The following is a 22,914-nucleotide window of genomic DNA, read 5'->3' as shown; positions in this document are numbered from 1 at the left end:
GGTATAGCTGGAGCCCATGCAACTGCCCATGGCCACATCTTTTGATTGAAGACAGTGGGAGGAGCCAAAGGAGAAATTATCTAGAGTGAAGGCATATTCCACTAGATGGAGGAGAGTGGTGGTGAGGGGAACTGGTTAGGTCTGATGTCCAGCAAAAAATGGAGAGATTTGAGGCCTTCCTGGTGGGGAGTGGAGGTGTATAGGGACTGGACATCCATAGTAAAAGTAAGATGATGGCGGCAAGGGAACCTGAAATCATTGAGAAGGTCCAGAGTGTGTGAAGTGTTATGGATGTAGTTAGGAAGGGACTATAATAGGGGGGATAAAACAGAGTCGAGGACCCATTCAGGTAGACCCATTGTTTCAGCTTGTTCCTGCCCCACTGAACTCATATCTGCATAGCTCGATTTAAGAAAATTTAGATGGGCAGCTGAACAAACGGTAAATGGAAGGAGGTATGTCGAACATGTTCAGGCAGATGGCATTAGTTTAATTAGGCTTTATGGTCAGCACAAACTTCATAGGCCAGGAGGCCTGTTCCCACGTTGTGTCATCCTGTTTTCTATTTTCCCTCTCCACGAGTGGTTCTGTCATTTTAGTTCAAAGCCTACTCTCCAAGCAGTGGTAACATGCTGGTAATAGGTAATATTCTGTAACCTAGAAATGTTGGGAATATAAAAAGGAACTAATTGAAATATTATTCACAATCTAGTTAATATTAGCAAAGTGCTTGGAATATTTAATTTCAATTCTGGAAATGTTTTAAAAATGCCCATTATGCAAATTTATAGCTGGAGTGGCAATTGTGGGACTAGGGACTAATATACATAATAAAAAAAAGTAAGTGGGAGAGTACACTAACGAAAAACTATTAAATGTACTGAAACATTGTGCTACAATGGCTCAGATAATTTGCATCTTCAGCATTGTGATGCAACCTCTCTGCAGTAAAGACCCCACCACTTAGACTTCAGTGTCTGCATGCTCACGTAGGTTGCAAATTTACTCTAAAAACAGCTTTCTGTGCTGCAGCAAAGGAACAGGTTCAAATATCTCTGAAAAATAAACATCCTGGTGTTTTGGACTATCCTCAGAGGCTAAGTGGTATCCATGCCAACCAAGGTGCCTTCCTGAGCTCATCTCATTTGCCTGCTTTGGACTTACATCCCTTTAAAATTTTCCAGTCCATGTAAACATTGTAATTGTACCTGTCTCTGTAAGTTCACTGGCACTTTGTTCTATAAATCCAATATTCTCTGCAAAAAACTTACTCCTTTAATTTTCCCCTCTCCTCTTACACCTTTGCACACCAGTGTTGGACACCCCTAACCTAAGAAAAATAATGTCTCCATCTGCATCATCCCACAATTTTATAATTACCATCTTCATAATTTTATAGCTCTCTAAAAGGTCATCCTTCAACCTCTTTTGCTGCAAAGAAACAGTTACAACTTATCCAGTCTTTCCTTATAACTCGAGCCTTACAATCTCAGCAACAGGCTTGCTTTCTGCACTGCTTTGGCTGAATCACACCTTCCTTATAGTGTGGCAATCAGAATATTCCAGAGGCAGTCTCACCAATGTCTTGTACAGCTGTAACCACAAGACCACAAGGCATTGGAGCAGAATTAGGCCTTTTGGCCCTTCGAGTCCACTCTGGTATTTGATCTGAGCTGATCCAGTTCTTCCTCAACCTCATTCTCCTGCCTTACACACCTTGACTTATCAAAAATCTATCAGCCTCCACATTAAATGCACTCAATGACCTGGCCTCCACAGCCTACGGCAACAAATTCTGTAGATTAACCTCCCTCTTGCTCAAGAACTTCCTTCACATCTCTAATTCTAAACGGACGTCCCTCTACTCTGAGGCACTGCCCTCTGTTCCTAGACTCCCCCACTATAGAAAACATTCTCTCCACATCCACCCTATCTAAGTCCTTCAACAATCAATGGGTTTCAATGAGATCCCCCCTCATTCTTCTAAATTCCAGCAAGGACAAATCCAGAGCCATCGCATGCTCCTCATATGTTAAGCCTTTCAATCCTAGAATCATTTTCGTGATCCTCCTTCAAATCTTCTCCAACGTCCGCACATTCTTTCTTAGAAAGTGGACCCAGAACTGCATAGTATGTCCCAACTCTTGTACTCCATGTCCCAACTGATAAAGGCAAGTGTGTTCTCTTCCTACCATTTCGTCAACACATGTTACGCTTTCCGGGAACTGTGAGCATGTACCCTTTGGTCTCTCTGTTCTACAACGTCCCTGAGGCCCTTTCATTTACTATGTAAATCCTGCCCTGGTTTAACTTCCAAAAATGCAACATTTTGCACTTTTCTGAGTCAAATTTCATCTGCCATTCCCTTACACATTTTCACAGTTGATCTAGATCCTGTTGTAATCTTGGACAATCACCTTCACTGCCCACTGCACTATCCGTTTCAGTGTCATCCACGATCCACCTACGTTCTTATCCAAATCATTGGTATATATGGCAGACAAAAGGGGACCAACCTTGGCACATCACTGGTCACATGTGCCCAATGTCAGAAAAAAAATTGCAGCGCTTGTGGAGCATGTAAATCAGCACCCAAAGTATGTAACGTTCTACAGCTGCAGAGTAACTCGCTCTTTTCATTTAAGCCAAGTGAAACCTCTGCTACAAACCTAAATTGTTGGGGGAGAAATATGTTAAAAATCTATTAAGTCAGCAGTAATTAATCTGGGAACCCAATTGTGTGTCACCAGCAATATAAAAGCTATTTTCATCGAATAGTAAATAGGCAGCATGCATCAAAAAGCCACAAACTCTCTAATTTAATATAATATTCTTGTAGTCTTTTGCAAACATGTCGTACCTCTAACCATCTCAAAACAATCTCCAGGTATAGCAGCAGAAACAATCTGATTCTGAGCTGCAATACTACATATTAGGCAAGTGTTCAAATGCTGGAGCATCAAATTATGTTTTAAGGAGTTACTTAAAGGACAGGCTGCTTAACCAACTGGAACTACAGATGTTCATTGTGACAGCAACAATAATTTCCAGGTTATTCTTTCTATCCATTTACTTCAACATAATTATGAGGCTATGAGTTTTGAATACTAAATGCTGAAGAAGAATGTTGTAAGCATTTGGAACCAAGGATACAGTCTAAAATAAAAAAATAAGACTTTTTTTTGTACCTTTCAAAGATTGATGCTTTAGGTTCAGTATTTGCATGTGAGAAATCAGCTGCACAATTGAGGTTCTTCGTTTCAAACATTTTGCCAGCCTTGATAGTTCCCTGTCACAAAATTTGAACCAAAGAAACTGAACACACTCTGACCTCTGCCCCATGCATTAGATATTAAGGGTAGGTTCTGGATGGTGAGGATGTTCAGTGATTTTTACCTGCCAAGTAAAATCACTGCTAAATTTGATCAAAACCTGAAGAAGATGATATATATTCCTATCATTAAACTGCACTGAGGTGCATCCTGCTCCCATCATTTTTAGACAGTCAGCCTACTCATCTTATAAGAAGTCAAAGAAGGCTTATTTACCAATGCAACCTGTTAAAAAGAGGCACAGTGTAAGGATACAAAGGACCCAAACCCGAAGGTTGATATTGCTTGAAGGGCAACGTTGAGGTCCTCCATCATGAAAGATGCTGGAGATGTTCTTCCAACAGAAAAGTTAACTCTGATGAATTCCTAGGAGATGGATGTTTAGAGCAGCTTGTTGTTGAGCCTACTAGGGGATCAGCTGTACCTGATTGGGTGTTATGTAATGAACCAGAGGCAATTAAGAGAGCTTAAGGTAAAAGAACCCTTAGGAACCAGTGATTACAACATGGTTGACTTCAACTTGAAATTTAATAGGGAGAAAGTAAAGTCTGATGTAGCAGTATTTCAGTGGAGTAAGGGAAATTACAGTGGTATGAGAGAGGAGCTGGCCAAAGTAAATTAGAAGGAGCTGTTGGCAAGGATGTCAGCAGAGTAGCAATGGTGGGCATTTCTGGGAAAAATGAGGAAGGTGCAGGACATATGTATTCCAAAAATGTTAAAATAGTACAACCATAGCTGACAAGGGACGTCAAAGCTATTGTAAAAGCAAAAGGAAGGGCAAACAAATAAGCAAAAATTAGTGGAAAGATAGAGAATTGGGAAGTTTTTAAAAACCTACAGAGAGCAACTAAAAAGTGGATAGTAAAGGTGTTTTCAAGTATGTTAAAAATAAAAGAGAAATGAGAGTGGACATAGGACCACCAGAAAATGAGGCAGGAGAAATACTAACAGGCGACAAGGAGATAGCAGATGAACTAAATGAGTATTTTGCATCAGTCTTCATGAAGGCATTAGCAGTGTGCCTGATGTTGTAGTGTTTGAAGGAAGAGAGGTAGGTGCAGTTACTATTACAAGAGAGAAGGTGCTCAGAAAGCTAGAAGAGCTAAAGGTGCATCAGTCACCCAGACCAGATGAAATGCACCCTTGGGTTCTGAAAGAGGTAATGTTAGAGACTGTGGTGGCATTAGAAATGATCTTTCAAAAATCCTCGGACTCTGGCATGGTGCTAGAGGACTGGAAGATTGCATATGTCACTCCACTCTATAAGAAAGGAGGAAGGCAGCATAAATGAAATAATAGATCATTTAGCTTGACCTCAGTGGTTGGGAAGATGTTGGAGTCAATTGTTAAGGATGAGGTGATGGAGTGCTTGGTGACACAGGACAAGATAGTACAAAGTCACCATGGTTTCCTTCAGGGAAAACCCTGCCTGACGAACCTGTTGGAATTCTTTGAGGAGATTAAAAGTAGGACAGATAAAGGGGATGTAGTGGATGTTGTGTATTTGAACTTTCAGAAGCCTTTGACAACGTGCCACACATAAGGCTGCTTACCAAGTTAAGAGCCCATGGTATTACAGGAAGGTTACTAACATGGTTGCAACATTGGCACTTATAATTGTTGCCTTTTTAAAGCAAGTGGGAACTTCCACCCATAGCAGTGAGAGGTTGAAATTGTCCTTGAATACTCCCGCCAGATGTTTGGCACAAGTTTTCAGTCTTACCAGGTATTTTGTCAGGGTTTTCCGCCTTGCAGGGGTTCACTCTCTTTAAAGACAGCATAACATCGGTCTTCAAGACAGAGATCACAGGGTCACTGGGTGCAGCAGGGATCTTCACAGTTGTAGTTATATTCTCTTTCCAAAGTGGGGAATAGAAAGCATTGTGTTTATCTGGTAGTGAAGCAGGTGAATCTAGGGAATTCTATCATATTATGCTCACCTCTCCTCAGGGTTCCTTTACCTTAAGCTCCCTAATCAAATACAGTTCATTACACAACATCCAATAAGGAATTTCTATAGTGAGCTCAAATACAAGCTGTTCTAAAAAGACACCAGCTAGGCTTTCTATAAATTCCGTCTCTTGAGATCCAGTACCAACTTGATTTTCCCAATTTACCGGCATGTTGAAATCCCCATGACTATCATAACGTCCCCCTTTTTACATAGCTTATATATCTCCTGTGTAGTTTGTAGCCCACATCCTGGCAACTGTTCGGAGCCCTGTACATAACTCCCATCAGATTCTTTTCATCCTTGAAGCATCTTAACTGCAATGATTCTACATCCTCTGATCCTATGTCAACTCTTTCTAAGATTTGATATTATTTTTTTATTGACAGAGCCACCCCACCCTCCTCTGCCTACCTGCCAATCCTTTCAATACAATTAATATCCTTGGATGTTAAGTTTCTAACTATGATCGTTATTCAGCCTTGACTCAGTGATGCCCGCGCGTCATACCTGCCAATCTCTAACTGTGCTACAGGATCATCTGCTTATTCCCTATTCTGTGTGCATTCAAATAGAATACCTTCAGTCCTTTTCTCATCACCCTTTTCATATTACACTTCACCTCATCCCACTGAATGTAATTTTGTCCCATCCCTACAGTCTCACTACACACTGCATGTACTTGTATACGAACTGCCACATTCTCAGTTCTATCACTCCATTTCCACTCCATTTCCAAAAGCTCCAGCAAACCTCCCTCCAGGGATAGTAATGCCCTTTGATTTCAGGTGCAATCAGTCCTTGTTGTATAGGTCATACATTTCCCAGAGAAATCCTAATGATCCAAAAATCCTAAACCCTGGCCCCTGCAATAATTCCCCAACCACACATTCATCAGCCAAATCATCCTATTCTTACCCTCATGGGCACTTGGCACAGGCAGCAATCCAGATTACTACTTTGAGGTCCTGCTTTTCAGCTTTCTACCTAAGTCCCTTTATCTCTTTTCAGGACGTCATCTCTTTTCCTACCTAAATCATTGGTACCAGTATGTACCGCCCACTTCTGGCTGTGCATTCTCCCTCCTTAGAGCACTGTGGATCCAATCCAAGTCATCCCTGACCTTGGCATCTGGGAGACAATCTAACATCCGAGTATCTCCTTCACATCCACAGAACCTTCAGTCTGCTCCTCTGTCTGTGGAATCCCCTATCACTACTGTACTCCTCTCTTCCCCATTCTGAGTCGCAGAGCCAGACTCAGTGCCAGAGACCCGGTCATTGCAGATTCACCATTTTAGTTCTTTTCCTCCCAACCAAAAATGTCCAAAGTGGTATTATATTTCAAGCAAACTGCCAAGGGGTACTCTTCACTGGCTTCCTATTCCCTTTCCCTCTCCTGACAGTCACCCAGCTATCTTCTTTTTGCATCTTAGGGATGGCTACCTCCCTATAGTTCCTATCTATCACCTCCTCATTGTCTTGTATGAGCCAAAGTTCATCAAGCTGCAGCTTCAGTTCCTTAACACAATCTTTAAGGAGCTGCAACTCAATACACTTCATGCAGATCTAGTTAACAAGGAGACCAGAGTTCCCATATCTCATACAAAGGACATGCCACTATCCCTAGACCAATTCCAGATGAGAATGAAGTTTTTTGAAAGTTATGGTCTTTAATTCTCATGTGAGAATTATCTGGAAATGTAACATTATGGTGTTAAAATTGGGACCTTGGGAATACTCGATCCACAGATGGAAAGATTGGGTGCAGCACTGTCATCGAGTGGTAAGTGTAACATTATGACAGTGCCAGCTATGAGATCAAGGTTCGATTTCTGGTGCAGTCTGTAAGGAGTTGATATGTTCCTCTGGGTGCTCCAGTTTCCCTCCACGTGCCAAAGGTGTATGGTTTGGGTTTGAGAGTTTTGGGAATGCGTGCTGGCGCTAGAAACATGGAAACACTTCCAAGCTGCTCTACACAGTGCTCGCTGACTTGTTTGATACAGCTGGTGCAGTTCACTCTATGTTTCGATGTACAAGTGACAAATAAAGCTAATCTTTATAGTTGGTCTCATTAACCATGAAACTGAAGGATAGAACAAAAAGCACAAACAGCAGAGAGAGAGATGTGGGTGAATTCAACTCAATACAGAAGATAATTAAACAGGCAGAGAGGGTGAATGGCTTAAGAAAGAATTTATGAAAAAAAGTAAAATGAAACAAATTCAAATTTAATTATCACTTAACCACACATACATGAATACCCATGAATATTGCCAAACAAATCGGCGTTCCTCCAAGGTGCAAACAAGTACCAATGGTCATACACTGCACAAGGCACCTATAGTACATGTGAGATAGTGATTAACATACAGTCATACAAAAAAATAGATATCCCAATTCTGTGAGTGACATATCTTGCATGGGTGTTATTGGCAAGATAAGTGGTTCTTAGGAGTGCAGAGACGAACGTACACATGCACACACACAATCCAGCTTGTCATTCCACCAGTCGAACACTGGAGGGCAGCACTAATGGGAGGGGGCAGCATGATTACTGCGCTACACCACTTCTGGAGTCCCCTATCCTGACTGCTGCAACAGGCAAATACGCGGCTTAGGCCTAGCCCTCACTACAACCAAGGCCACACAGTACCCCGCAGTATATGAGGGAAACAGACTTGCAGCATTTTACATTACCAGTGTCCAATGGGGTCTTGCGATTGCAAGAGAAACATCCAAGACAATCACTCACTGTTAGACTGCATACCAACTCCAATGCCTTGCTGTAGCAGGCAGTAACATAGTCTGCACCAAGTTCTGTTCCCCCACCAACAAGCAGCTCACTGATGGGGTAGATCGGCAATACCTGAAGTTCTTAATGTCCATCATTGCCTTGTGACCATAAAAAAGACATTTAAAAAAGACAAAAACACATTTGGTTGGCCCCCGAGAGGCTGCTGCTGCATTTGAATGCACCACCATCTTAAGAACAAGAAACATAATATAAGAATTGAGAAATCTGGAAACAATTTAATACCTATAGGGAGTCAATTGTTCCGATCCTTGGTCATGCAGTTTCAATGGTAAGACAGAATCATAGATCACGTCATTCAAAGCCAGCCCTGAATAGCTCCAACTCGATCCTTTCATAACAGAGGCATGCTTTCAGCAATTGCTTTTATAATCTTTGGGGAAAATGATATATAATTTCTTATGCTTATGAAGAAGAAAGTTGCACAGCAACAAATTCATTTGAAAATCATTTCCTTTCACAAATTGCTGATTTTTTTTTCTTTGCTATCGGTAATGCTGGACTGCAACTTTTTCTGTAATTTTTTCAGCTATTTTTGAACTAATAAACTCGTAATGTTAATTTCAGTGAACCTTTCGATTTTGATACCATACTTCTTATGCCCATCCCCACTACGGGGGGATAGGCTACTGATAGCAGTTTGTCGCAGAGTCCTCTGTCCTGGGCCAGACTTTTATGTTGTCCTCGGATGTAGACTATCATCAAAGATATTTCTTCTCCCAGGGATGAGATTTGTGGAGCTTCTATTGGTGTCTCTGTAGCTATAAGTGTTTACGGGATGGGGTTGCTAACCCCATGCCCAACCCTCCTCCATTCCCAGCTAGGCCTGGGCCCACCCATGGTGGAGTTATTCTGACACCCTGACTTTTTATAAACATTGCTGATGGGGTCTGGGCAAAGCTGTAACAGCCACTTTTACAGCCCAAGTCTGGTTTCCCAGGAAAGGAAATATGTTCTGTCTGCAGCCCGTTAAACAACTATAGCGATGGAATGGATTTTGGCGACATGGTCTTATCACACAAGATAAGTGCATCAACATAACAAGTATGAAATTGAATTGAATGGTGGACTGATCTCGTGTCACAAATATGACCATTTATAGAAGCACAGTTGAAGTTTTATCAATCTGAGTATGATTAAACTGAAAATTTAACAGAGAAAAATTACTCACCCGTTGGTGGTATTCTTTGATGTGTAAAATCATGTTACATCACATCATGAAGACTTAACATTTTTTTCATACTTCTACTTATCTAAGAATGAATGTTTTTCAGGGGCTTTCAGTCTGGCATAAGCAATATATTTTGAGTTTCTTGGCTGAAATTTATGTGCCCACTGTGGTACTAACATCTGAAAGCAGGAGACAGGCTGAACCTCACAATGATACAATCTAGACTAAGAGACAGACAGTCTTGGGAAGAAAAGGGAATAGAAATGTACAGCTTGGAGGATGAATGCAGAGGAAGAGGACAGACTCAGAATCAAATTCAAATTCAGAATTAGGTTTATCACTGACAAATATTGTGAAACTTGCTGTTTCATGAAGCAGTGCAGTACAAGACATAAAAATTACCATAAATTACAAAACTAAATAAATAATGCAAAAGAAAACTAACGATTTAGTGTTCATGGATTCACGGACTATTCATGAATTTTATGGTGGAGGGGACGAAGCTACTCTTAAAACACTGTGTGAGTCTGCAGGCTCAGTGGCCTCCTCGTCAATGGTCACAAAACATCGAGTGCTACAGCACAGAAGCAGGTTCTTTGCCCATCTACTGCATGCTAGCCTATTTTTCTGCCTAGTTCCATCTACCCACACTTGGATCACAGCCCTCCGAATTCCTTACTTCTCTGTACCTATCCAGATTTATCTCAACTGTTGCAAATGAACCTGCAGCTCATTCCACACGCACACCACACTCTGAGTGTAGAAATTCCACCTCAAATATTCTCCTTAAATAGTTCACCTTGCACCATAAACCTAGTTCCCATCTCACCCAGCTTCAGGAGATAAAGCCTGTATTATTTACCCTATCTATAACCCTCATAATTTTACATACCTCTATAAGATCTTCACTCATGCTCCTTTGCTCTGGGAAATAATGTCCTATCATATTCAACCTTTTCCTATAACTCAGGTCCTCAAGTTCAATGGTTCAATTTAATATCAAAGAATGTATACAGTATACAGCCTGAAATCCATACTCTTCATAGACATCAACAAAACAGAAGAAAAAAAGCCCAAAGAATGAAATCCCCGCAACATCCTTGTGAATTTTCCCTGCCATGTTTCAAACTTATTGATACCTTTCCTGTAGGAAGATGACCGGAATTCAGCCTCATATAAAGAGGGCATATCCAGGATGATGGGGATCGTTTCTAAGGAATGCCTCTTGTGGATGTTCTTGATAACAGTGAGGGTTGTGCCCATGATAGAGCTGACTAAGTTGAGAGCCCTCTGCAGCCTCTTGTGATCCTGTGCATTGGAGCCTTCATATCAGACTGTGATGCAACCAGTTAGAAAGCTCTCCACTGTATATTTGCAGAAATGATCATGAGTCTTTGATGATATACCAAATGGCATCAAAATCCTAATGAAGTAGAGCTGCTGGTATGCTTTATTGTAATTGCATCAAGGCATTGAGCCCAGGATAGATCCTCTGAGATGTTAGCACCCAGCAAATTGAAGTTGCTCACTCTTTGCTCCACTGAATACTCAAAGAAGAGTGGTGTGTGTTCTCTAGACTTCTTCCTAAAGTCCACAATCACAGTGACATCACTCAACCATCTAAAATGTTTCACTGGATCTTTTTACAAGACTTCTCATGAGAAATTCATTACTGCTGAGTCAAATGAAAGACTACAGGTCATAATGAGAAAAAAAAATAGAAAACTCACAGAAAGATCCAAACAGAGGAAAGAAGGAAGACATTTTTTTTAATCACTGGGCTGGATATACTGAATGTAATTTCCAATTATAAATTATTAATCCCGACACAAACTTTCTGGATTCACCCATTTCATCCATTTCCAATCAAATGATAACTCTAACTATTTCAAAACTGCAGACAGAGAGTGAGGGGTAGGGGGAATGGAGGGAGGGAGAAAGAGAGAGAGGGAGAGAGAATGGGAATTGGGAGAGAACCAAAAATGGGATTAATATAGGATTAGTATAAATGGAAGCTAAGTGCCAAGCAATGGGCTGAAGGGTCTGTTTCCTTCTTTCTCTCTGCGACTCCATGGCAGTAGAGAAGGGGCATAAAATTTCTTCAGTATATCCTAATCAAGGCATCGGTTGCACCCTTTACATGATCAAAACAAATTAACTTTGCTCGTCCCCAATGAACTGACAGTATTTCACATGGATTATTTATACCATTAATTGATAGCTATAAAGATCAAAGAAATGCAAAATAAAAATGGCATGCAAGAATGGCTGCATTATAAACCTACAAAGCAACTTTGCCAGGCACAAGGCTACCAAAGTCAACAGTAAAGCTACATTCAGAAGTTCCATTACTATGGTAACGATTAAAAGTAGAGTCATTTCCAGGAGTAGCCAAGCAACTGAACCTAATAACAATTAGTGCCAATTAACTGCCCCATTAATCATTGTTGTTTGTAGAGTTTTTCCTCATGAGAGGCTGAAGAGAAAGACTTCATTATCCCATACTGTGACTGTCTTTAATTCAAATACTCTGTTAATATATTTCCTAACTTCTTCCTGGATATTTAACCTTCAAATAACTGTGGATCTGTCTTTGACAGAATAAAAGGATGAAAGAACTCAAACTCTTCAAGTGTTTCGAGATTTTGAAACATTTTCAGTATAAGCTTTTCTGTTTAATTTATTTAGTATTTGTCAAAACAGATCTTGCATTATTTATTGGAAAAAAACACAGGAACAATCAATGCATTGTAGATAGCAGCCGTATGCCCCAATGCAAAAATAAAAATTAGTTTGCTTCATAAACAAAGTCTAAAAATGGAAGGGAACAAAAATTAATAGCAACTTCTTAAATAAAAGGAAAATAATTTCTTTAGTAACCTGAAGTGAGTGAGGGATTCAAACATACAACCTATGTGTATAAAATCAACTCCGTTAATTACAAACAAGAGAAAGTCTGCAGATACTGGAAATCCAAGCAACATACACAAAATACTGGAGGAGCTCAGTAGGGCTCAGCAGCATCTATGGAAAAAAGTACAATCAAAGTTTCAGGTTAGACAAATTAAATCCACTGTGATTCAATGTTGTGAAGCAATAAAACATAAAAAATTTCCAAGGGGGTGGTGAATACTTTTAATAGGCACTGTATTCGTGGGACAACAATGACCAATTACCTATCTGGTACATCTTTGGACTGTAGGAGGAAACCAGAGGACCCAGAGGTAGCCCATACATTCCACAGGAAAGATGTAGAGAGACTCCTTACTAAACAGTGCTGGATTTGAACTTCAAACCCCAGAACGCCCTGAGCTTTAATAGTATTGCACTTACTGCTGCACTTTAATCAGATCTGTCTTTGATTATAGATGTGTTGCTTATGCTTAACGCCTCCAGGTAAAGTTCAAGGTCCAATATTGAAATGATGTTGTGGCGCTATTAAATCATCCCCAGTTTTGGCATTACTGGTAGAAATGGTTGAGTTATATCTCTACATGTTACTGTTGGTTATGGTTTAATGGTTAATGTAAGAGGACAGAAAGTTGGTCATCCAAAATTGGCAACATTACTAGTGTTTGAAGCGTTTCATTCATAAGATTTTAGTTTTGGGTGGATGGGAAATGAACGGGTACAAAATCTTGGGGTTGTTTAATATGGAAAATAGTCCCAATGAAACCCTTTCTGTCACTCCGTATTTTTTTCCCTTTGCATGTGGTTGATTTAAGCCTTCAAAAAAAGATCATGATGAAGATTGATTATATATCAGTGGTAAAAGTAGTTTAGCAATACATCCAAGGCAGATATTGTGGTTTCTTACATATCTATACAGTTGGTTCAAAAGATCCATTGGCAAGTTATTCAGTAGTTTCTGTTTATGCACCAAAGTTTCAGGTGATTATGAAGAAAAGATTATCAGATAAAGTATCAGTATTCACACCTGAGATGTTGCTATCACTTTAGCCTTGGAAATTGAAAATGTACATCCTGATTATGTACTTCAATGCTCTGATCATATTTGGTTTTGTCATCTATTAAAACAGGTACTTTAAATTGTAGGCCAGACATTCTTCTAAAGACGGGACAACATCTGTTGAAGCTGCAGGGTTAAGGCGTATATCTCAGCTTCTTATGGATCCCTGTCCTTGTTGGGAAATGGCAGATATTCTAGCCGAGCAATCACTAAAAATCAAGGACAGTGGCTTTGAATAAAAGGAGGTGAAAGCCATTATTATAAAGTTCATTTGATTACAGTGACAACAAAGTTCTTTTCCCAAGGAAAAGAAAGTACAGCATTTATGTAAAATTCAGAGGATGGTGAGAACTCAACTGGGAGATGGGTATAACAGCAGGAACGAAGTTTTCCTTACACGATTACATATTGGACATAATAGGCAGAATAATTCATTGTTTAGAACTAATATGCATGATACAGGCATTATTAGGGAGGGTACTTGTCAAGAAAAGATGCAGCATATTTTGTTTGAATGCAGATACTATTAGGTGCAAAGGAAACTTCTAATTGCTAAGTTGAGATCTTTGTGTGAGACACAATTTAAGATGGAAAGTTTGTTCGAATATCACTGCCTTTGTAATATATATGTGCATATTTGACTTTCAGGAAAGCATTAGAGTTTTTGATATTATTTTAGTTGTTCTTTTGGGTGGGGATTAAAGTGGGTGCACTTCCTGTGTGTTTGGTCCAGTCTCCAGCTCAGTAGATGGCAGTAATGCACCTTACGTTGGTCTGCCAGCCGCCATTAAACTTAACTAGAAGAAGATAAAGAAGACAACTCACCAATCTTGATGAGGTGGGGATTATCCAGTTACTTGCACTCTGATTTGCTGTAATGTTGGCACTACGTATGTAGCTTTAAAGAAAAACCTTTCATGACCTTAGAGAATTCTGATGCGCTTTATAAACAGGAAGTACTTTCTAAAGGTTGGTACAAATGGCAGCCTCCTGTGTTTGAAGAGGATTACCATAGTTTATTAAAAAGTAGCTGATGTAATTATTAAAATTAATTTTTATATTGTTCAAATTTATATTTTTCTCAATTTTATTGATTGATTAATTTTTAATTTAAATCTTTTAAAATTAATTTAATTTAAACTATTTCCACGTCTTTGAATACTAATTATCAGGTGGTGATGGTAGAGCTGGCGGTGCCTGGGGAAGATCAGATTGATGAGGTGATCGAGGATAAGGCCACGTACCTGGAGCTGGTAGAACACTGCCAGAGGCAAGGTGAAGGGCAAGATCTGAGCCTATAGAGGTGGGGTGTAGACGTTTTGCTGGCTCTGTAGAACTTGCTTTCTCCTTGGCATTATGGGGGTGCAATGAGCCATCAGAACCATCACAGAGCATTTCTGAGCAAGACTCCAGGTAGCTCCAGTACTGCTGGAGTACAGGCCGGGGCCTGATCAATCCTGGTTGGGTCACCTGGGTAAGGGTGTCTGTTGTTGAAAGGCCCAGAACACCCGATGACCCTGGATTGTATCACTGATGATGTGTCCCAGCACATATTTGGATGCATCTCAGCATCAATTAGTCTATTATTGTCACATCTACCCAAATACAGTGAAAATCTTTTGGTTTGCATGCAATCCAGACTGATCATTCCATACATAAGTGTTTCAAGTTATAACAAATGAAAATAACCAGAATGCAGAATACAGAGTTAGAGTTACAAAGGAAGTGCAACAAAGGTAGATGAATGAAGTAGAAGGGAGGTAGAATGAGGTAGAGGGAGAGATGAAGAACTCACCTTACTGTAAAAGATATCTTTTAAAAAAAGTCTTATAAGTACAGGATGGAAGTTGTCCTTGAGCCTGGTGGTACATGTTCTCAAGCTGTTGTATCTTCTGCCTGATGGGAGGGCACTCGGGCCCCAGGCTAATCTCTTAGCCCAAAGAATGTAAGTATCACAGACGGTGACCGACGGAAAACTCTAATGGCGGTACCAGCGCAGAGGTTCAAGATCCAGCTGAAGCCGAACAACCCCCTTGAGAGCAAGGGGCTGCTCCTTGCACAGGTGCTGCGGACACTGTGGCAGTGGCCAAGAGATTAGCCCAGGGGCTGGGGGCAGACAGTCTTCCAGCAGTCAATTAGCATACAGAGCAGCACAGTAATGACTGGATTACCTGTTTCTTTAATTAGGGATTTTTAATTAGGGATAAACTAGGAGAATTAAGTTGTTAGTCCTAGTCACTTTGGAGGGTTACTCTTGTGAAGCATCATGTATTGCAACAGTATTAAGCAACCTGACAATTCTGTTTTTAGTATTGTGTGAAGGTGGTGGCCTCTGGTTGCTGGAGCCATTTTATACATGCTATACCCTCTTCCACTGGAGAGGTGCCGAGTTGCAGTGCACCACACTGAATCACCTCTGCATAATTGGTGTCAGCTTCCAAAGAATAGTGCGTCCAGGCCCATGCTGTAAGGAGCAATATGGTCCAAAGCCAAGCAGCATGGTACATCTTTGACTTCAGTAAGAAATCCATCTCGTCAATGATTTTTGCAGTGTCTGGCTCGAAGATCTTAAACATGATTCTGGTGTGCCACTCTGAATGACTAAGCGGAGCCATTGATGACGCGACTCCAGCTTCATTAAGTTCTGCAAGCAATGCATGTCATTGCAAATGAGAGCTGGTGGAAAGAATTGTTATATTGCACTGACTGGGGAAGTTAGGGGTCTGGTAAGGTTTGGGGCAGGGATGAGGGAAGTGAAAACTCAGGGGTGGCAAACAAAGCGTAAGAGGAAGGAACTGAAGGTCAGAATTCAAGTCAGAGGTTGAATTCTCTGACTACGAGGTTGCAGGCTGAGATGGACGTTCGAGACCTCGGGGGCACCTAAGAATGAGGGTTGAGGTCAGTGGGGGTTCCAGAATTAGTGGGTCAAGATCATTTGGCAGGTCCTGAGGTCGGTGATCAGTGAATCATGACGCTGAACACCAGAAGATGGTGAGTCCAGAGGTTGGAGCCCTGAGGTTGGTGTGTCTGGGACCATGGCATGGAGGTCAGAGGTCCGGAGGTGGGCTTCCTGGGTTTGGAGACCCTTCTGTGTGTGTTGTTGGGGGTGGGGGGTTTATTGCAGCTACTATTTATAATTATTTATGATATGCTTTGACTCCCCAAAGCTAAAAATATTAATGTAATTAAGAATATTAAAATCAGGTGTGAGTAAATGTCACTTAGCTCATCAAATGTGATCTTACCATGATACAGTCTAGCACAATTTTGAATAGCTAGGTTTTTTGGTTCCATAACTCTGTTTAAAGAGTTAGTTCTTAAGTGATAGAAAAGACACAGGTTTATTGTTGTCATTATATTAATAGTATTATTGTAATTAGTATTCAAAAACGGTATCTAACAGTGAACAGATAGAAAGTGAAAATGCTTTGAAGTTTTGTACTGTTTTTCTGTACTCTGTTGGAATAGGAGTTTTTAAACGGATCCCCTAATTTTGCTGACAACTAGTTGTATCCATTCTGGAAAAGAAAAGCTTTTTGCATCTTGAACTAAGTGTGCAAATAATTTTGAAAAATTGAAATGTATGATTAATATCATAGCCTTTGACTTGTACTGTCCTTGGCAGTCATATTATAGTTCTTTAATGTTGCAACAGTATGATATTTTAACTTATGAGCATTTCAATTATCTAAGAGCTGATTGCAAATCAATTATAATAGAGAGGGTTTTTTTTTGTCCTGTGACTATTGTAAAAGCTTTCCTAATTCAGGACTGCTCTGGTGCATCAGATGATTCATTATGTTGTCAGCCTCTAACTAAAGCCTAATACCTTTCAGAAGATGGAGAGAGGTTGCAACTGAAAGTGCCCATTATCTGCAGACGGGGTGGATTTAGCACTTCTATTGGGACCACATACATTAGTGATGTTCCCCAAGGGAAAGGCATGGCTAAAATAACTTATGCTGTCTGAATGTGTGCATCTGTCACAAAAACTGCTTTGATCACTCTAAGTGAACAACAAGAGGAAAAAAAGAGTTGTGTGATGTGCATAATTTTCTAATTCCCAAACCTTTTTGTCTCAGTGGGCAGCAACCAAAATTGCTCTGTTGGGGGGAAAAAAAACTGTTGGCAGTAATAAAAGTTCTGCTAAAGCCCTGTGCGTGGCTTTAGAATAAACACATTTCTTGAATTCCAATTATACTTAGGCTGTTTAATGTGCCTCTATTAGGCATACATGTGTTCTAATGCACAACTCTTCTTATTGCTCTACAAAAAGGGATGTTTCTGGTCTTGGACCTCAAATGATTTGTTGATTTTTGATTCTAGGTGACATTTTGGGTGAAGTTGACAACCACACTGGGCACAAATAGTTCAGACCTTGGCTGGAGCAACAGATTAAGTGCTAGAGGAACTTAGTGGGTCATCTGCTGCAGGTCAAGATCCTTCACCTGGCTGGTCTCAATGTGAAATGTCAACTGTTCATTTCCCTCCACAGATACTGCCTGAGCCACTGAGTTCTTCCAGTGCTTTGCATGTTGCTTCAGATTCCAGCATCTGCAGTCTTTTATGTCTCTGACTTTTGCTTGGCCACATTCAAATTTGTTTAATTGTCATTCAACCATGCACAAATACTTATGAATACAGCCAAACAAAGTGTTACTCTGGGGCCAAGGTGTAAAACACAGTCCCAACAGTAATACACAGCACAAGGCACATGTAGTGCATAAAAGACAACAGTCACATGTAAGATATCAATAAAATGCAATCACATAGAAATATACTCCAAGACCCTGACTCCATGAATGTTGCCGTAGAACACAATATGCCTTGTCTTCTGCTGGGTGAGCACTTGGATGCAGCACCAACTCCAGCTCAGCCACCATGCCACAATGCCCCCCAGCTCTCTGGTGGAGCGCACCAACTCTGATGCTTCTGTCCTGGATGGCTGTAAACAGACGGCACCGCAGCTTGAGGCCGGGTCCTCACTAGATCGTGGCTATGCAGCTTTTCCGCCTTCCATGTCTGCTGTCTGCCAAGAAATCAGTGAGTCAGACTTGCAGCATTAATAATCATAAAAACTGAATGCACTGAAAATGATCAACAGGACAGACAAAGTATATGGGGAGCAAAGCAGAGTTTCTCTCTGCACATGTGCGTCAACAGCTGTTGAGATTTCCAAATTTTTTTGCTTTTGTTACAGGTTTACAGGAGCATGTGTGTAAAATCCTAAATCTATCTCTAGCATGTTGCATACCCCTAATTTGGCTTTTATAGTCTGAATTTTATGTTAAAAGTGCAAAGAATACAGATTACAGAAACTTGACCAATCTGATTATTTAATAGATTAAAGTAGAGAGAATTTTATTTATCTTAATTTGAATGTTTGCATGTGTTGAGTTTTGAAAGCAACCAGGCAACCATATTTGTTTATGCTTATAATGTTTGTTTATTAAGAGTTATAAAATAGCTGGCAAAGAGAGAAAGATAGGCAGGCCCAAGATCACAGGTCTGGCAATACGCACATCATAGTGGAACTATTTTTATGGAGGCAAGCCCAACTAGCATCTGATGATTTAACTCCTCATGACCTAAGATGAATTTTGCCCTTTTTGCCTCTGTGCTATTGAATTGACAAGCAAAGGAAGTAGATTTTATCTAAAAATCTGTGGAACACTCTCCATTTATCTGGATGGGTGCAGTTCCAACAATTCTCAAGAATCTTGAGGACAAAGGCGAGCCTCATAGATTGCAACACATTGTACATCACCCATCTTCTAAGCTGCACATCATCCTGGTTTAAAAATATATCACCAGTCTTTCATCTCTGCTGGTTCTAAATCCTGGAATTCTCTCTCAAAATTCCAAGTTCGAAGTCAATTTATTATTAAATACGCACATGAGTTTCATTTTCTTGCAGGCATTCACAGTAGAACAATAGAGTCAACACAAAGAAATACAATAGAATCAATGAAAAACTACACACAAACACTGACGAACCCTTACAGAAGACAGTCTGTCTTCATTTACACATACAAAAAAGTAAATTTAAAAAAACAATACTGTAAAGGTGGGTTGTAGAGTCCTTGAAAGTGACTCTTCAGCGGCAACACCTACAAGGGGCACCAGGATAGCATAGTGATTGGTGCAATGGTGTTACAGTTCATGGCATTCCAGAGTTCAGAGTGCAGTTCCGACGCATTCTGTAGAACGTTTGTACGTAAGTGCATGGGCTGCCCCGGATTGCTCCGGTTTTCTCCCATGTTCCAAGGGCAAACTGGTTGGTAGATTAATTGGTCATTGTAAATTGTCCTGTGATTGGGCTAGGGTTGCTAGGTTGTGTGGCTCATTGGGCTGGAAGGGCCTTGTACTGTGCTTTATCTCTGCATAAATAAAGAAAATTTAACCAGTGCAGCTCCAGCACTAAAACAGTGGCTCACCATAGCAGATATTTAAATATATTTATCAGATTTTTGCATAGTTGGGGAATTAAGGGTTGTGGAGAAAAGGTTGGTAGGTGGAGATGAGTCCATGTTCAGATCAGCTGTGATATCACTGAATGGCAGGACAGGCTTGACTGACCAGATGGTCTACTCCTGCTCCTATTTCTTATGTTCTTATATTGATCGGTGTGGCTGGTGATACCCATATTCAGAAAAATGAATAAAAATTTAACCATCTCATTAGGATTTTAAAGATCTCAAGAAATGTTTATGGAGAGCCTTCTCAGAAGCTTCCCACATCAGAAGTGTATTCAAAGAATAATGGACAGTTTTGTAAAATTTGACTGGGTAAGGCAAAGAGAAGTAGCAGAACACTGCAATCATGTAAAAGAATTAAGTTTGGTAGAGTTAGTAACTGTGTATCAATTTATCTGAGGTCCATCTCTACATCATATTAGACAATTACATTTCTCTACATTACACAGTTAGTTGTAGTATCTGTTCAATATCATCTTAGGAAAAAATTGTTTATTTAGAGTTCCAAGCTCAGCCTTAACCAGGAATGAAACTTACACTAGCATATCTACCTTTATATTGTACCTTAATAATACCTTCTATTCTAGCATCTTCCCCCTTCGTTTCTAGTCTTAATGAAGGGTCTCTACTAAAAGCATGGACTGTTTATTCCTCTCCATAGATGCTGCCTGACCTGTTGAGTGTTCTTCTGAATTTCCAGCATTTACAGAATCTCTTATGTTTATACTATGTTGGTACTTTTATATGTACAATAGGAAATTAAAATATGTTCTTTAGAATTCCTATTAATCTATACGTTTAATATTATGCACTCACTTGTCAAGACAAAATGTACATGGAAAGTTATAGAAAATACTCTAATTCTATTATGTTTTTCTTCCAAATGCTTTGTTTCAGCAGTTGCCCAACTTTGGCCCTTACCTGGAACAGCGTAAGAAAATTATAGCTGAAGAAAAGCTCAAGCAGACAGAATTGAATGAAGTGGTGCAGGAGAGTGGTGCAGACTCATTCGCGATCAAAAAACCCATTCCAAGGGTCCAGGTAATGAATAGAGTCATAAAGTTATCAAGCACTACAGCGTAGAAATAGGCTCTTCAGCCACCTAGTCCATGCTGAACTGTTATTCTGCTTAGTCCCATCGATCAGCACATGGACCATAGCCCTTCATTCCCATCCCATCTATATAATTGTTATTGTTTTGTTATTGCTGAGACAGGTAGTTCAACAGAAGTAACAGAGGCCTTCTAATTAAGAAAGGCACTCCAGAATGATTCAGAAGAAAACTGAGGTGGGAAAAAGATTTGAGGTTTAATGGAATAGCCACAAGATGAATGTTAAAAAGGACTTTAAAAGAGGGGAATCAGGTGGGTGAGTTTCAAAGTGTATCAGAATATGGAGTCAAGTGGCTGAAGATGTATAATTGCCAATATTGCTACAAATTTAGGTGGCTCAGATTCTGCAGATGTTTGAAATCTTAAGCCACACATTTTGTGTGTGTGTGTTGTACTAAGCAAAGCTTTTCCACAATTGAGGAGGACAAGGCACAAAATGTTCCCATGCCAATCAGCATTCTTTACCGAAATCCTGGTGTTCCCACTAATTTGGGGTGGAGCAGGCACTAAGCTGGTGGATTGAGAAGAGGAAGAGAGTGTGTGGGATTCGGGGAGGGCAGACAAAATTGCAGTGAAGAATGCAGCATGAAAAGAGAGGAAACTCTCAATTGGTTTTGCATCTCAGCTCAGCCAAAGCAGGAAGGGAAGAAGGTATTCCAGTAGGCACGGACCTCTACAGCCTTATGGCTGCTCTTAAGGGAGACTTCTGGTGTCTTGGTCGAACATCAGGATCAGGATCAATTTTATTTGTTATTTACTTTTACATGCACTGTATTAAAATCTTCTGTGGGCTGTTGGAGCAACATCCAATAAAAACAACATCTATCACTTTCTCAGAATAAAGAATTAGTTGGAAGATCTCCACATGCTCCATGGAATTCGTAATAACTTTAATATGTATATTTATTTCTTTCCCCTAATAACCAATTGTTTCATCTTCAGAGCATCTATATATTTAATCCTGTCTTTTGTAAATAAGGGCTCCAAATTTTCAAAAATGTTTCATATTTATCTCTTAAATTATAAGTAATTTTTTCTAATGGAATACAACCATAGATTTCTTTCTTCCAAGAATCTATACTTAAATGTGTATCCGATTTCCAAGTAACTGCAATAGCTTTTTTGGCTACTGCCAGTGCAATTTTTATAAATTCTTTCTGATACTTATTTAGTTTGAGTTTCGGTTTTATCCCTTCAATATCACCTAGTAAAAATAATATTGGATTATAACAACCAGGCATTCTTTCTTTCTTTCTTTCTTTTTTTTTCTATAGGGCAGTTAGGGGGGAGGGGTTAAGGGGAGGGGGTATGGGTTATATACATTGTTTTTTCATACTTTGTAACCATTTAAAAATGCAATAAAAAAAGTTTTAAAAAAAAGAATAAAGAATTAGATAAAAATAAAGTTGTAAGAGCAGATATGGAATAAAATGTGCATAAATATCAGCATGTATTTACAATGTAAACAGCATTATAAAAAGTGGTTTACATGGTCACATTGCAGTGCATTGAAAGGGGTAATAGATAAAGGGAAGTGGGGGGAACTAACTAGAATGGTCAATCAGATTAACTGGGGAAAGGAACATTTAAGGTGGTGTGGAGTTTTTGTTTGAATAGCTCTATAATGCTTTCCTGAAGGGAGCTTTCAGACAAGGCAGTTTGCAGCATGGGTAGCGTCTGCAGTGATTTTTCCTGCCTGCTTCTTTGTCCTGGTCGTAAGTTCTGCAGTGATGGTTGACTGCAGCCAATGACGGTTTGTTGTAGTTTTTGTGTATTGTGAGAAGATGCTGCACCAAACCAGACAGGATGCTCTCTATAATGGCAGTGTACAATTGCATCAGTTTGTTCAGATGAAGGGGATGTTCTTCGAATGTGCAGATAGACGGTGATCAACAGGGTCAGGCTTGGCAGTCAATAACAGTCCGTTTTTTCACCCTGTTCTTTATCCTACACCAGGGGTTCCCAACCCCAGTTAGCTCTCAGTTAATGGTAAGGCTCCAGGGCATAAGATAGTTGGGAGCCCCTGCCCTACACTCACATGCATTACAAATGCATTGGCAGGAGAACTGGAGTAGGAATTTTGGCTAT

General features: G+C 40.0%; 1 protein-coding gene across 2 annotated transcripts in view; it reads left to right on the top strand.

The window, feature by feature from the left end:
• LOC132401544 (dihydropyrimidine dehydrogenase [NADP(+)]-like) overlaps window positions 1-22,914 on the top strand; it is an 889,454-nt gene that overhangs the window by 814,487 nt on the left and 52,053 nt on the right. Inside the window, exon 21 of one of the 2 annotated variants that reach the window (XM_059983565.1) lies at window positions 20,615-20,755. In XM_059983565.1, the coding sequence (XP_059839548.1) occupies window positions 20,615-20,755 (141 nt within the window). Of the gene's footprint in view, window positions 1-20,611; window positions 20,756-22,914 lie in introns of both variants that reach the window. The other variant, XM_059983564.1, reaches the window with a different exon arrangement.

This window comes from Hypanus sabinus, chromosome 11 (genome assembly GCF_030144855.1).
Source record: "Hypanus sabinus isolate sHypSab1 chromosome 11, sHypSab1.hap1, whole genome shotgun sequence".
In the NCBI taxonomy this organism is placed as follows: Eukaryota; Metazoa; Chordata; class Chondrichthyes; order Myliobatiformes; family Dasyatidae; genus Hypanus; species Hypanus sabinus.
This window is presented reverse-complemented; position numbering and strand designations above follow the sequence as displayed.